We start from the raw sequence: 15,954 nt of genomic DNA, 5'->3' as shown, positions 1-15,954 counted from the left end.
TATTATTTTTTATATATATTTTATTCATAACAGGATCCTATTTTGATTTATGAATTTGTTCATAGTGGCACGTTGGTTGAACACTTGAAGAAAGAGGGGGGAGAGAGGGAGGCTTGAGTTGATTATCTAGTATTACCATACTTACAGATTGCATCTGAAGCTCTGTCCTACTAGCACTCAACTCTCAATCCACCAATATATCACTTCATGTAAAGTCCTACAATATTCTTCTAGACATGGACATTAATTGTAAGATTGCTTACTTTGGATATTTGAGATTGGTACTTTTAGATGGATCTCGCATATCTACAATTCCTAGGGCACTCATGGCTATCTTGATCTAGAATATCATCAAAATTCCATCTTACAGGTAAAAATGATGTTTACAGTTTTGGTGTAGTATTGATTGAAATAATTACAGCTATGAAACCTGTGGATTTTTCATTGTATAAAATGGAAGTGAATCTTATTTTTCTTGCACTCAAAAAGTTATAGGTGGATGCCTCCATGACATCATAGACCCATTTCTACAAGTTGATCAATAGTGTTCTGTTTGAGCATTAGTGCAGAGACTTGCAGAGCTTGCATTGAGATGTTTATAATGCGAAAAAGGTGCAAGGCCAACAATGATATAAGTTGCACATGTAGTTTCATTAATCAAGACAAGCGGCAATGTCTACAGGACTGGATATGCAACAATATCTAGACTAGGATGGTATAATTTACCCATCAAACTACCACAGAAAGACATTTCCTCTAGCAGACTCAATAAGGAAAGGGAAGTATGAGGAGAAAGGGATAATAAAGGGACTTTGACAAGAGATAACCTTGCCAAATTTGGGAGAGAGTAAAACACTGATTTTGTGCTTTGTGGAAATAACGGTAAAAGCCATTTTTTGGAAGAAAAGGACATAAAGCAACAGTTCTATTTCTTATCCAAAAGCTTAAGATCCAGTGAATTAGGCAGGGTAAAAGCCAACAATGGAATGAGTTATATGCTACAGTTTTTGTGAGAGTCCAGCCTTGATTAAACCAACTACTTGGTTGAGGTGGCAGCCATGTAGACCTGTATTAGTTTTTGTCTGAACTTTGGTGAGTTTCATGAAGAGGCTTTTGAACTTTATATATTCTATTTTCCCTCCATCAACCAAGTTGACTAGGTTTTGAGAGGAGGACGATTATATACATAACTTGGAGAGAGTGCGGGGGATAAATAGTTATTATTGATACTGGCAATGGAAAACCTTTTGCTCTTTCATCCATAGAACTTTGACCACCACCTCCACTGCAAGGAAGGAGTTCAATGGTAACTTCTCACATATTTCCCATCATGATGTAGACAATCTTTTGGGTAATTATTAATATGCGATTTGATATAGCTATGCTTCATTCCAGCTCTTGAAATCTCATGGTTGTATCAAATTAATTGCTTTACTGGTACTATGGTTATATGCATTTACTTTGAAATTATTTCACTTAAAGTGCATTTCTTTCATATACTTGCAATTTGCTTTTGTAGTTATAGATGTCTTTGTAATATAATCTCAACCATTGAAATTTGTCTATTGAGTTTACCCTCTTAATTGTTTTTGGACAGCCCAAGAGTGGGTTTTAGTCTGCTGATTGTTATTGAAATATGTAAAAATCTTATTTTAGACAACAATATACACCTACGAGGGACACCCCCCTGACATTGCGATATTACTAGTCTAAACGCAGAGGCTTCCAACTATAGACAGGGTTGTCTGTCTAGAATTATCAAGTAGATTTATATGTGTTGGCAAGTAGATTTGCCAACACATTTCCAGCATGTATACACCTCAATCGCCAATTTATTAGTTGAAACTTTTTAGAAAGATGCCTAGTTATCAATTACAAAAATGGCAGTCTGTAGGGTTGGCCAAAATCCAAATTTGGTGAATGCTTGGACACATAATAAATGAAAGCATGCATGGATAGAGTATTGGTGGAGATAAGGCAAGTTTCAATGAATCCTTTTTAGACTAGGAATTTTGGCAAGCCTAATTTCTAGCATTCACAAAAATCAATAGCGTTTTATTTTTCTGTTCTCATGCTTTTGCAGTTGGTATCACTATGTTCCATGTTTTCTGGTTTTAAGCCGTGTCTTAGTTTTTTTGTCAACCTTTTGAGCCAAGTCAAACTGGTTCATATTCCAGATTGTCTAGGTTTGAAACAGTTGTTGAAGGAACTTGGACCCGGTAATAGCTTTTTATGTTCTGCTTATTTGCTTTCTTTTTGTTATCTTAGCTAACTCATGTCTTCTTTCTGCATTTATTGTCTTAGTTTCCTGATTATGTTGATGGGTACCTACGACTGGCAGCCATGGCTTGGGCTCGAAATAATGTTCAACTAAGTTTAGAACTGGTATATTTTCTTAATTAATTTTCTTTGCTGTTAGTTGCTAGCACATTGAGCAGGCTACTAAACAATTTAGTTACATATACAGGGCACTTTTCTCTTAACAATTGAATGGTGTGTTTGCATCAGATTGGGGATGCGCTCAAGGTGGATGAAAAATCATCCAATGCTTTATCTATGCTTGGCAACATGGAGCTAAAAGCAGATGCTTGGCTTAAAGCAAAGGAAACATTTAGAATTGCGCAGGATGTGACAGGGGGCAAAGATTCTTATGCCAATCTTTCACTTGTGAGTAACTTCTCCTTTGCCATGAAACTTTGAGGAGTTGGTATTTTGTTTGTCAATGTTTTGGAAATAGTTTATTGCCAATTTTGACTGAAAAGTTATGTGGTATCTATGGATTTATTCTAAATCATATGGAATATTTTCATTTTGTTGCTTTCCATGTGTTGGAATTTTCATCCCATTGATGTATTTCCATATTCTATTTTCTATGTCTTTCTGCACTTGACAAGTGCTACATTATGGTTCATTATATTTGATATATCAGTGCAGTTGTAGAACATTGCATATTAAAGGTCTATATTGTTTTGGAACAGGGGAATTGGAATTATTTTGCAGCAGTTCGTAATGAGAAGAAGGATTCAAAGCTGGAGGCCACACATCTTGAAAAAGCTAGAGAACTTTATTGTAAAGTATGTTGCATATCTTTTTTCCAAGGAAAAATCACTATTATTTGATATTTCCTAGTTTGAAATCAGAGCATACATATAACTGACTGTAAAGGCACTTTAATCATAGAACCTGTACTGTCAATGGAAAAAAAACAACCCGTCCTAGAAATATATAGTTGCAGTCATCCTAGGATCCAATAGGAAGATTTAACAAAAAAAATAACTCAAGAAACATAAAGGAATTTAAATTATTATGTGTTTAGTTTATAACAAAACCTAAAACCATGGCAAAGGTAGTTTTGGAGGTATTTTCATTTACAAGAAAATGTGGTTAATAGCTATGATCTCAAATTTTAATCAACAATGCTCCTTTACGCATATGCAAATATGATGTGGAAAACTAAATGTCTAATAGATAGTTTTTGATGGATATGGTAGCATAGGACAGGTGTTCTTGTCTCTAAGGTGTCAGAGTTGTTAAGGAACACAAGGACCCCAAAACCCAGAAAAGGTTTCTAGAGAAAGAGAGACCCATCAATCCATTGATACATATGATAAAGGTGCTCATGGGATGGGTAAGACTTCAAGGAAGATGGCCATAGCCATGGTACCACTTGAAGGAGGTCCAACATCTATAAGTACAATGATGAGAAGAGGGAGCAATCATGGAGGCATTAGTCTGTGCTTTTTCCACCCCTCTAGTGTGCCTATTAATTTAATGATTTGTCTATCTTTATTGCATAGCTTAGGTGACCCAACTTGCTTTATGCTTTTCCAATACCCCTTAAAGATCAGGGGTGTGCCATTCATATGTTTGTTTATTTAAACAGAGCATGGAATGCATAGGAACTAGGTGATGGCTAATGTGGGGCAGGGGGGGGAGGGGGAGGGAGAAGGGTAGAGCTCATGCTAGGCTTTTGCACACATGCTTATTATGACCCAGCCATCTTTTTCATTTTTCATTTTCTTTACCTGCGGCTTCATATGCTTTTATCTTTCTTTCAGCTGCATCAACCTCTTAGGTAAAATCTTTGGCCCATAACTCAAAGATGAGGATATAGGGTGCCAATCCCAATGACCAATGAAAATCAACCCGGTGAATGGAGGTGGATAATAAGGGAAACATGGAAGGTGGCAAGTATGGATTACCTTGGGCATGCTATGTCAATCAATGCCTCCTATTAGTGACCCTCCTAAAGGAAGGACCTTAGGGGAGGTCATAGTAGGGGCAAAGGATAATTTCCCAGGGGAAGCATGGGAACAAGGGTACAACTAAGAGCAGTCAATAATCCAGTTTGGCCTGTGATTCATATTAATATCCCCCAAACATTAAATGAAAGCAAATGATTACAAAAATGGTTAGATAGATGATCACACCTTCCTTCAATAAGTACACCAGATGGGAGAGAGCACGGACCAGATGGCTAATGGGAGGGGGGTGGGGGTTAGAGCTCATGCTAGACTTTTTCACACATGCTTATTATGACCCAGCCATCTTTTTCATTTTTCATTTTCTTTACCTGTGGCTTCATATGCTTTTATCTTTCTTTCAGCTGCATCAACCTCTTAGGTAAAATTTTTGGGCCATAACTCAAAGATGAGGATATAGGGTGCCAATCCCAATGACCAATGAAAATCAACCCGGTGAATGGAGGTGGAGAGCTCTGACCAGACCACGGACCAGAGCATAGGTGGAGAGCTCTGAGGTAAAGTTCTTTGTGGACCATCATAGGGCTGCTAGCTGGCTGGCTGAACATCGGGAAGAAAAATTCTCCTATGGTTTACAACTTCACCCACTTTTGGTGGGTAACAGGACTATCATGTACAAGATAAAATGGTGATTGCTAGAGAACTAAAGTACAATATTACTAAAGAAACAAACTAGAAGCACACATGACTAAAACATGAGACCAAGTTGGTTGTAAGTATCTATATCCTAACAAAATGTGCTGGAAATGCTGGGGACAATTTTCATTTGTGTAAGATAGGAATCAAAGAATTGTCAGCGACAGAAATATATGTCTTGTACTGCACTAATTTAAATTTCTTATTTTATTCTAATCATGTCTGCACATTCTAGCATCATTCAACTTCATATTTCCTCTGATATTAGTTTCTATGTTCTTTCTAATATCTGTCTAGTCCTCTCTTATCATAACCGATAGAAGCATACTAGAGGGAATGAGCTCGCATTTACTAGGTGTTGCTCTATATGTTGATGGTAAAAATTGACTTTTTTTGGTGTATAAACTAATTACACATTTCCGTTTTCTAATATTGAAGAACTTATATTTGCTGTACAGGTATTGGCACAAAGGCCAGGCAATGTGTATGCTGCGAATGGTGCAGCTGTTGTGCTGGCTGAAAAGGGTCTATTTGATGTTTCAAAGGACATTTTTACACAGGTTAATATGTCATATTTTCTTCTTAAATATTTACAATCATTCTATTCTGCCTTACAGATAAATCTAAGCTGGCTAGTTCATTTTTTCAGGTGCAAGAAGCTGCAGCAGGAAACATCTTTGTTCAGATGCCAGATGTGTGGGTAAATCTGGCACATGTTTACTTTGCTCAAGGCCAGTTTGCACTGGCTGTGAAAATGGTAGGATTTCTGAAATTCTTTTATGATACTTTTGCATATGTAATGCTTTTTCGATCAACTTATTGGGATATAAGTTTATGCATTTTCTTCCTTTGTAAATCCAGTACCAAAACTGTTTGAGGAAATTCTATTATGGTACCGATACCCAAGTTTTATTATATTTGGCTCGAACACATTATGAGGCAGAACAGTGGCAAGATTGCAAAAAAACTTTACTAAGAGCAATACATCTGGCACCCTCAAACTACATGTTACGGTTTGATGCTGGTATTGCAATGCAAAAATTCTCAACTTCAACACTTCAAAAGCAAAAACGAACTGCTGATGAGGTTTGCAACTATCATGCTTATGTCTTTATGGTATATCGTTTATGATCGTTGTATTATATTTCATTGTTGGAATATCTCAATGTGCCTTTTGTCTAGTGATTTATAGAACATTCCTTAATTTGATTTCATTTATTGTACACCTCGTCTGTATCTGAGCTGGCATGTACTTGGATTGTTGGCCCACACTATTGAATTTTTTGTTATGAAGATTCCTGCTTTCTGATATTCTTCCCGTTACTTGGAATTAGCATCACCACTTTCTGCATATTCACCTTGAGACTAGTTTTCACAAGCAAGGCAAACGCAGTCCAATGTGAAAATACAATTCAGACTTTTTATATATTATAAATGGGGCTTGGAATGTATATAGTAAGCATCTCTACAGACAAAAACTTGGGCCTGAAATATAATTAGTTAACAGTCAGTCAAAATATGCATTTCCAAAGAGGACCTTGAAATGGGTGTATTTTCTAGATGGATGAAACATCATTTTCTCCTGTCCATAAAATTAATGTTTTGCCAATATATATTTTTATTTCAAGGAAACCTTGTGGGATTCCCCAGAAATTTGAGATGAGGGGCAGCATGACTGCTAGCCATGATAGCTGTTGGCAACCCATGGGACTCAACTACACTCAAAAATAAATTCAGGCTTTTCTATAAACTATAAATGGGGCTGGGAATGTACATACTGAGCATTTCTACATACAAAACTTGGGTTTGAAATATAATAAGTTAGCAGTTAGTAGAAATATGCATTTCCAAATAGGGCTTTGAAATGAGTGTATTTCTAGATGGCCGAATCATCATTTTCTCCTTTGTCCTCCATAAAATTAATGCTTTGGCCATATATATATATATATAATTTTTTTTCCCAGGGAAAACCTTGTGGGATTCTTCCTTCCTCCCAGAATATTGAGATGGAGGGCTGTTCAACCACCAGCCATAATAGCTGCTAGTGGAACTCAGCTAGATTCGAACCTCAGGTGGACCAAAATGAGAGACCTCATGCAAACTCTACATTTGACAGTCTGTTCAAACTGGTAGAGCTAAACCACTGATAGTAGCATTCCAGTAGTATTAAATATTACTTAGTTGTATAAGGAAAAGCATTAAATCTTCTATACGTCCTGAAACATTCTATTTCAGGGGCAATAACTGAGATATTGCAATTCAAGATTTGGTTTATTTAAAGGTTATATTATCAAGTTCGTTTTACTGGTTTTGCCTGTTACAACTCAGTTATCTTTGTAAGATTTTATCTTGTCATCCTATTCACTTTTGATGCAAACTTACTTCTCTGACTCTGTGACCCTATCTTGAGGCTTATATGTTTAGCTATCTTTTGGTGGTACTTCGATTTCATGGATTCTTAAAAGATGCTGGATGTACCTGTCAGGCCAAATTAATGGGGTTGTAAATGTGTTTCTATCCATGTGTGTACCTTACATGATGGAACTTTGTACAGGTTCGCCAGGCAGTATCAGAATTAAAAAATGCACTTCGTGTATTCAGCCAGCTGTCCGCAGTGACCAATCATCACTCACATGGATTTGATGAGAAGAAAATAGAAATGCATGTTGACTACTGTAAGCATTTACTTGATGCTGCCAAAGTTCATAGAGAGGCAGCAGAACGTGAAGAGCAACAGAACCGTCAAAAACTTGAAGTTGCACGTCAACTTATCTTGGCTGAGGAAGCCCGTCGTAAAGCTGAAGAAGAACGTAAACTGCAGGTGCAGTTTAATATAAATGGGGATGTATTTGGCGTAGTTAATTTGCATGATAGCTCTATATTCTGCATGTTGTTATCTATTAAGATTGTACCGATATTCATAGTCTTCCACTGTTGAAACAGATGGAAAGGAGACAGCACGAAGAAATGCTACGACGGGTTAGGCAACAAGAAGAACACTTTGAACGTGTGAAGGTATGTGTTTTTAGCCTTTTAGGCTCTCCTGGCGCTGTGGTTTATTTTGTCATGCTGTGAGAAATCCTCCAAAAATGGGTTCAGCATTTCATTTTTATTTTTTGCAAAATGCCCAACTTTCAACAGAAACATAGATGATTGAGGAATGGAAAGAAAGATTGGTATCCTTCACAAATATAGTATGAGCCTTCTACTTTTACAGTTGGTCCAAATGTGAATCCTCCCAAAGTTACAGGTTTGGAATGACTACGAGACAGTTGATCAATAAATAGTTGTGCACATGAATTTAATGGTGAATGTGAATACACACAAGTCACTAGTTTGGAATGAGAATGAGACAATCGAGAAATAAATGTGTGCTGCATGACTTAAATAAATCAGAGAACGGAAGAACAATCACATCATTCAAAATAACACAGGAAATACCTAGAAGTTCTTATTCAATTAACTATTATATATAATTATTTTTCCCAAGGAAAATGCTGTGGGGAAGCCCAAGGGACACTTCTCACATTCATGGATGGCATCTCTGGTGAACTTGTTGGGTTGGACTACTGTGTGTGCCTCACCCAGGGGATTTGAACTGGTGTTTGATGGCATGGAACTAGCCAAATTCCCATCAACATTGTTAACTTTGGGGCTTAATTAACCATTTATATACACCCAAATATGCAAACCTAAATGTGTACTACATGACTTAAATCAAAGAACAGAACAATCACATCATTCAAAATAACACAGGAATTGCCCTGAAGATCTTTCAATTAACTATGTATATACTTTTCTTTTTCCAAGGAAAATATTGCGGTGAAGCACAAGGGATACTTTCTCATACTAGTAAACCTGTTGGGTTGGACTAGAGTATGTGCCTCACCTGTGGGGCATCTGCTGGCATGGAACTAACCAAATGCCCAACAACATTGGTAAACTTTGGGCTTAAGTAATCATTTATATACACCCAAATATGCAAACCTAATCAATAGAGATAGGTATGATGTACATCATACAAGGGTAATGCTTTCATTGGCTATGAAACTCAGTTCATAATTGGAGTCCTTTGATACACATAGAGGTTCGTGTACACAGTATGATGCACAATATACAAGGGTAATGCCTTCACTGGCTCTGATAATACAGTTCACAATTGGGGCCCCTTGATACATATAGAGGTCCATGCACATGACGGTTGGGGAACACAACCATTCATCCAACTAGCCCGGTCTTTGTAGCTAGGACTTTCTAATGATATTTTCATAATGTCCTTGTGAGTCTGACACACTTCATAATTTATTAATATACAGCATATTTCCATTGGGGCTGTGATATAGTGCTTGAGATGGGGTGTCGCCGTAATGATCCAGGGTCAAACTCTGGATGGCATTGAGCCGTGAATTATCAGTTGGCCAAGTTTGACAATATGTTTATGTTTTTGAAGTCATTATAAAACAACATATAAAGTGGCCAAATTGGGAATAACAAGAAGTTGAAACAACCCATTGGCTGGGAAAAGACTACTTTTGGTCAGTAACATTATGAGCATGACTTTGGGCGGTATCACTAAAACTCTTATAGCTGGTAAAACCTACGTCCGTAGCAATACTTTCTTGTATATGGTTTGTTCACAATGACCTAAAGATACTCACCCCAACGGAAACTTGGTTAGTTAAGATGGTCTTGCTGAAAGGTTTACAAGTGAGGATGCCTTCCACATGTTGCTTCCATTGTTCGGTCTTTAAGGACATGAAATTGGTACTGTTCAGTATCCATTTTTCTGGGAATTATCTACAACATATGCAATCCTCAAGTATGAATGTAATTATATGTAACTTGTAAAACCATTGTTAATAGCTGTCTCAGTGAGACTGGAGACGAACTCAGGGAAAACAAAGTACTACCATTTCACTTGGGAGAAACTCAAACTTGGAAAGAGTCGTCTGTGAGCTTGATTCACATGTCAAATTTGCAGCTGATAGTCAAACTGGCTAGCAGCAATTTTGACCTTCCGCCAGATTAGCTTGTCTTAATTGTGGTTCTTTCTAGGTTTGAACTGCAGGTCCAACTCAAACCTGGTGAGTTTTGTGATATTGTGTGATACTTTGATTACAGAATATTATTCTTTCTTCTTTATGATCTTCTAGATTGGTACAAAAAATGTTAACTAAAATCAACATGAGCTTTTGAACAGCCATTTAATTTATGGTTCATTCTACAGCCTAGCATGAGGGAGATGTGTAACATTTGTGCCTAATGCTGATGTGATGTGGTATAAGTTGACCCAATATAATATCTAAAATAAATTAAAAAATAACAGCCTGGTATGGACAAGATATTTTAAAAAAGAGCGCAGTATGTATGAGATCTGTAATATCTGTGCTTATAAATCAAAATATAACAACTAAAGTTCATAATATAATTTTTTTTTTTTAAGAAAACGAGTACACATCCTATAGGCTTTTCCCTGCTTTCAAAATAACACACACCCCAGTGTAAGTTCATTTAATTTGGATCTTTTAAGCATTGAGAGATTTACATCTTAATTTCTTTCTGATTCCTTTGTATGTGGGGTTATGATGGATCTAGGTTTGAACTAAGCATAGATTCCTTAGGTAGGATTAGTGTGTCAAAGTGTTGAAGCACATTCAAAAAATGAGTTATATTGGAGTATTTTTAGTGGCATAACTTCCATTTTTCTGGAGATTTTGCAATTCAAATAATTTGTGAAGCATTTGAAAATATTCTAACTGGGTTGCGCCCTTTGAAGGGCAATGTGGAGAAATGAATATCATGCTGCGAGTGTTAAAGTTTAATACAATAAGCTACCAATAGTGTTCTTCGAAAATGGGAGCAAACATTGCGGTTTCATTTTAAGGATAATTGTATTGGTTGAAAATATTCCATAGGTTGACTTCAATTATTTTTACAAAGTGAGTCACACTTTTTATTTTTCTCATTGTAGGAATTGTGGAAGGGTAAGAATAAAGACAAGGGTGATGATGATGATGAGTCTGGGCAAGCTGAGAAAAAGAAAAAGAAGGAAAAGAAGAAAAGAAAGAAGGATAAGCATAACAAGGATCAGGATTCTCATATGGAGGAACCTGACAATTTTATGGAGGAAGAGCCGAATTTTATGAGTGATAAGGCAGAAGATGGTGCAGAAAATGCCCAAGACCTTCTTGCTGCTGCAGGTCTGGAAGATTCTGATGATGGAGAGATGGTAAGTCTTGAAGGATAGGATGAATGAATTTCAGTGCTGCAGGTGGAATTGTTACATCTGTGGAAATGGTTTCCTATGAAATGCTAAATGTCTATGTAATTATCTTTGCAGAATGCTCCACCAGCAAAGAAATCACGAAGGAAACAGGCTTACTCTGATTCCGAGGATGAGCCTTTGCAGAAACAGAGTCCAGAAGAAGAGGTTGACGGATATGAACCAGAGTTCCGTGAAGAAGGAGCAACATATGAACCACAATTCCGTGAAAGCGATGGAGAAAATGGAGACAACCGGCTTCTTGAGGATTCAAGTGAAGAAGCTGTCAATAAAGAAATTGATGCAGAAAGCGATTAGTGGAGACATAGCAGTTCGTTATTTTGAGTACATTGGCAAAATTTCCTCTTTTCAAAGGGGGTGTAAATTATAGTAGTTCGTCCCTGTATCGTTGATGCAAATATATCAATTTCCAACGTTGAAAATCTGAGCTGCTTTTCTTTCCATTGTGGATTTACAAAGAAAATGCAATTTCCTTGTATTACTGTGATGATGAATAAAATGAATGCAGAAAACAAAGCTTTTTCTCTCGGATTTGAGTTTTTGAATGGCTCATTCTATATTTGCCGAAATTAATGGTTAGATATCAAACTTTTGTGCAATAATGCAAAACCTAAGCTTTCATAGATCATCTGTGTACATAAATCTGTCATGTTTAATTAGAGGTAAATGCTTTCATCATATGTTTCCACGAGTTCTGTTTTAATCCCGATGGTAGAGTTCCTTTGGGCGCTGTGAAGTGCAATTCAGAATCTTCGATATTGGAATTGCTATGGACCAGCAGAGGATTGAGTTGACTTCACTATTGTAAATGTGTACGGACAAAATATAACGATAGTAAGGTAGTATATCCTGTAACGTTGAACTTAGTGCATATTTCATATTTATAACTCTATTGATACTATACAAATGGATTTGTAAAATAGAGAATTATTAGATGAAGAATTCAAAATGGGGCTTTGGGTCATGGATGAGGAGAATGGGGCATTAATATTTTTAACAAGTTTGTTGTTGTGTATCTTATCTAAATGCCATATATAGAAAGGAATGAGACTCTCTCCAAGTTTTGGTTATTTTTGGATTAATTATGTCGTGAACCTCAAGCTAAAGGAAACTTGTATTATAAAAACAACACTATTAGGTGTAAAAATTGGGTGATTTGCGGAAACATGTATCCCTTAGACTTTGTATTTATAAGGAAATCTGTAGTATGCAACACAATGCATAATTTCATAGAATGTTTCTCTTATTAACTTGTATAAAAAAACTTGAATTTATTATGGAAATAGTTTCATAATAAGTCAGCAATGTTACTATTTAATCAATAATCCCTTGTTTTTATGTTCTTGCTAAAGATTGTGCAAATGAAATTTTCTTATAGATCTGTTACAATTATTAGGGTTATTTGTGGATCAATTACGTCTTGAACCTCACATTTAAGCAAAAATGAAACTCGTATTATGGAACACAACACTAGATTAGGTGTAAATCTTGGGGGATTTGTGGAAAAAAGGTACCCCTTAGACTTCATATCTATGCTAAAGGTAATTTATATTATGCTTGACACAATGCATGATCTCATAAAATGTTTTACCTAGCCGCTTCTATAAAAAATATTCATTCCATTATGGAAATAATTTCATGACAAGTCAAGGCTAGCAATATTACAATTTAATTAATAGTCCCTTGTGTTTATGTTCTTGTTAAAGATTGGACAAATTGGAATTTCATATAGATCTATAATTGTTGAAGAATGTAATTAGTTTCGGTCTTCATAATTGTTGTACTCATTTCAATATGTATCCTAAGTAACAAACAAGAAAAGGTAAAAAGGAAAGTTATTATTAGTAAAGCATGAGTTTCATGCTCATTATTGATGATATTTCAAGTAAAAGCATGTTCTTTGTGCTTTTGGGGTTTGTTAGGTCTTAGGGTTTATTGTCGAGTCAAAGGAGTCAATGCCATGTTTACAAGACCTTTTTAGACAATTCGTAATTGCAAAAAGAATTATTTTTGAGTCTACAAAGTCCTAGAATCTCCAAGAGTGCAAGTTGGCCCTAGGATCCTCAAGTCAGCCTAAAGGAGGGAATTCGACCCCTTGAGAAGGTTATAAAAGGAAGCAATTCAATCTCATTTAGGGACATTCACTTACAAGTTCGATCTATCAAGGAAAGAGTTCAATTTGAGGCTAAGAAGTTGCAAGAAGGAGAGCAAAGGTCAAGGAAGAGGAAGAAGGACGTATCTCTTGTTTCTGGGCTCTATCTCTCTCACATGTGCGAAGTTCTAGGGTTTTTGGGCTTCAGTCGGAGGCCAAAATTACAGGAGGACAAAGTGTAGAATTTGTAGTTGGAAGAGGGAAAACCCTTGTCTAGACCTAGTTGACCTTAGGAGAGTTGTCTTGCTCTAAGTACGTCTCAAAAGGAGGTTATATTAGGATTTCTAAGAAGCTGTGGGAACAAAGTAGTAGGGTCGAGGTTGCAGGCTGAGTAACAATCGCTGAGAAGTCAAAGTTGTAGGTCAAGTAGCAGTGTAGTCATTGGTAGGTCGAAGTTACAAGGAAAAATCAGTTTTGTGCAGATTCAACGAAGGACTTGAGGAAGGGCTGACTTGGAACTGGGAGAAGGACTTGGTCTAGGGATTGGGTCATTAATCTAATTTGAAACAGATTCTAAGAAGAAAAAAGCTTTTGGGTTTTCTCGCTGGAGGGGTTTTGTCCTCGCTGAGAGCCTACATCTGTGTCCTCTTTTGTTGTTGTTGTTTCTTCATATTGTTTGATGAAAAAATATAATTAAAGAACATAAAGGAGAAAACTAAAGATTCATAAGAAAGTATCTAGGTTAAAAAAAATAAGATTAATAAGTTGTCAATTTACATTTTCTAACAATTACAAGTAGACCTCATGATAACAAACATGCACTTCCTTCTTGGAGGTCACAAGTTCAAATTTAATGGGGCTAGGATATGTACACCTCGTAATCAAGTGGTCAAATTTATGTGAGGGGGTCATTTGTATCACAAAGAAAGTGATATAATATGTTAATCTGGTTTCTAACTAAGTTATGACTTAAATAGTTTGTTATTATTATTATTATTATGAAATACAAAAACTAATCTATTATTCTTGACTTTGATATGAGTGTTTATTTTGTGTTTTTTGAATTTGCTTGATTTTCACAAAAGTTGTTTAATGATGTATTAAGATTCCGATTTACTTTTTTAAAGTTCTTGTTAGTTTTTTTGATCCATTTTTTAAAGCACATTTTTCAAGATCTTATTTGTAGATGCTTATTGAAAATGTTTTGGTAGTTCATACAGTTATACTTTAGCGCTCTAGACTTGCCTACCATGATTGTCTGTCATTTTATATTTTTAAATCAATTATATAAAGTGGTTGAATAGTTTTCCTATTCAAATTCATAGGTGCATAGGTGATGTCTAAAGCCTTCACAACAGGAGTTGGGAGCATGTCTATTATGTGTACATCTACAACTAGTTTGCTAAGTATAAGAATGTTTTTATTTTGTTTTTATCTTTGTGGATATCAGTTGTGATAGTGGGATATCCGAAAAAACAATATTTATTAGACTCTGTTTTTATTTTGTTTTTATCTTTGTGGATATCAATTATGATAGTGGGCTATCTGATAAAACAATATTTATTAGACTCACACGTACATAGAAGGGGTGGGGGGAATTTTTTTATAAAGGATATTTGTAGGGACTGACTCACTAGTACAAAATTTGTAGGCACTAATATGATGACACTAACCTACATGAGACACCAACCCCCACTGTTGCAAGATTGTAGGCTCTAGCCTATAGGAGACACTAATTCTCTTTGCCACGAGATTTATATGTCCTTCCCCTTTGCTGCAAACTTCGCCAAGTTTGTTAGTAGTTTTTGCCTTCACCGAGTTTGTTCATTGCTTTTGTCTTCACAAGGTATGCTTCTCTCAAAATTTTTTGTTTTTGGCATCTTATCAAGAACAAATTTGTACAAACATGCCACAACCAATTTTGCAAATCTGATTTTGAAAATTTTACTTGAGGCACATCTACGTCTCCTTGGATCTTTGAAAATTTCATAGTTTGAAAAGTCTTGGACGTTATAGCAAAACCCTAGTTTGACTTGTTTAAAGCTGATTTTAGGACTATTTCGTGAGCCTAAATTCCTCAGAGCATATCTCCAAAGTTACAAGGAACCAACATTTTCTACCACAAGTCCTCCAGGTTTCATGGTTTGAAACATCCCAAAAGAAAATATACAATGAAAATTCCAAACTAAATTGTTAGAAGTATATTTTAGGAGCATTCAAGAACCTTACCTTTCTCAAAGCATGTCTTTGAAATTGAAATGACCCATTGTTTGAAATTTCTACCATACATATAGAAAGGTCTCCCCTTATCTTCTCCAAAGTTTCATGATTTGAAACATCTAAGAAAACTTATATAAAAAATGCCAAGTTGACTTGTTGAAAGAAGATTTAAGGAGAATTCAAGAACCATACCTTTCTCAAAGCATATCTTTGAAATTACAATGATCCAAAGTTTGAAATTTCTAGCATAGGTACACAAAGATCTCTTTCTATCTCCAAAATTTCATGGTTTGAAACATCCCAAAAGAAAAGTTACAGCAAAATGCCAAGTTGACTTGTTTGAACTAAACTTTAGGAGCATTCATGAATCCTAAATTCCTCAAAGAATATCTATGAAACTATAGAGAGCCAAAATTTGAAATTTCTACCATAGGTACACAAAGATCTCCCCTTTATCTCCT

The 15,954-nt window shown here is 35.9% G+C and overlaps 1 protein-coding gene across 1 annotated transcript in view; it reads left to right on the top strand.

Moving 5' to 3' along the window:
* LOC149256245 (protein CTR9 homolog) overlaps positions 1–11,605 on the top strand; it is a 194,752-nt gene extending 183,147 nt beyond the window's left edge. The window contains exons 15-24 of the mRNA XM_089460704.1: positions 2,305–2,385; positions 2,509–2,667; positions 2,979–3,074; positions 5,357–5,458; positions 5,548–5,655; positions 5,760–5,984; positions 7,453–7,719; positions 7,842–7,913; positions 10,870–11,127; positions 11,239–11,605. Coding sequence (XP_089316830.1) covers positions 2,305–2,385; positions 2,509–2,667; positions 2,979–3,074; positions 5,357–5,458; positions 5,548–5,655; positions 5,760–5,984; positions 7,453–7,719; positions 7,842–7,913; positions 10,870–11,127; positions 11,239–11,478 — 1,608 coding nt within the window. The 3' untranslated portion in view covers positions 11,479–11,605. The remainder of the gene's footprint in view (positions 1–2,304; positions 2,386–2,508; positions 2,668–2,978; positions 3,075–5,356; positions 5,459–5,547; positions 5,656–5,759; positions 5,985–7,452; positions 7,720–7,841; positions 7,914–10,869; positions 11,128–11,238) is intronic.
* Positions 11,606–15,954: the final 4,349 nt, after the last annotated feature.

Source organism: Pinus tabuliformis, chromosome 7 (genome assembly GCF_031772625.1).
Source record: "Pinus tabuliformis cultivar Carrire ecotype Pingquan chromosome 7, CPIR1, whole genome shotgun sequence".
In the NCBI taxonomy this organism is placed as follows: Eukaryota; Viridiplantae; Streptophyta; class Pinopsida; order Pinales; family Pinaceae; genus Pinus; species Pinus tabuliformis.
This window is presented reverse-complemented; position numbering and strand designations above follow the sequence as displayed.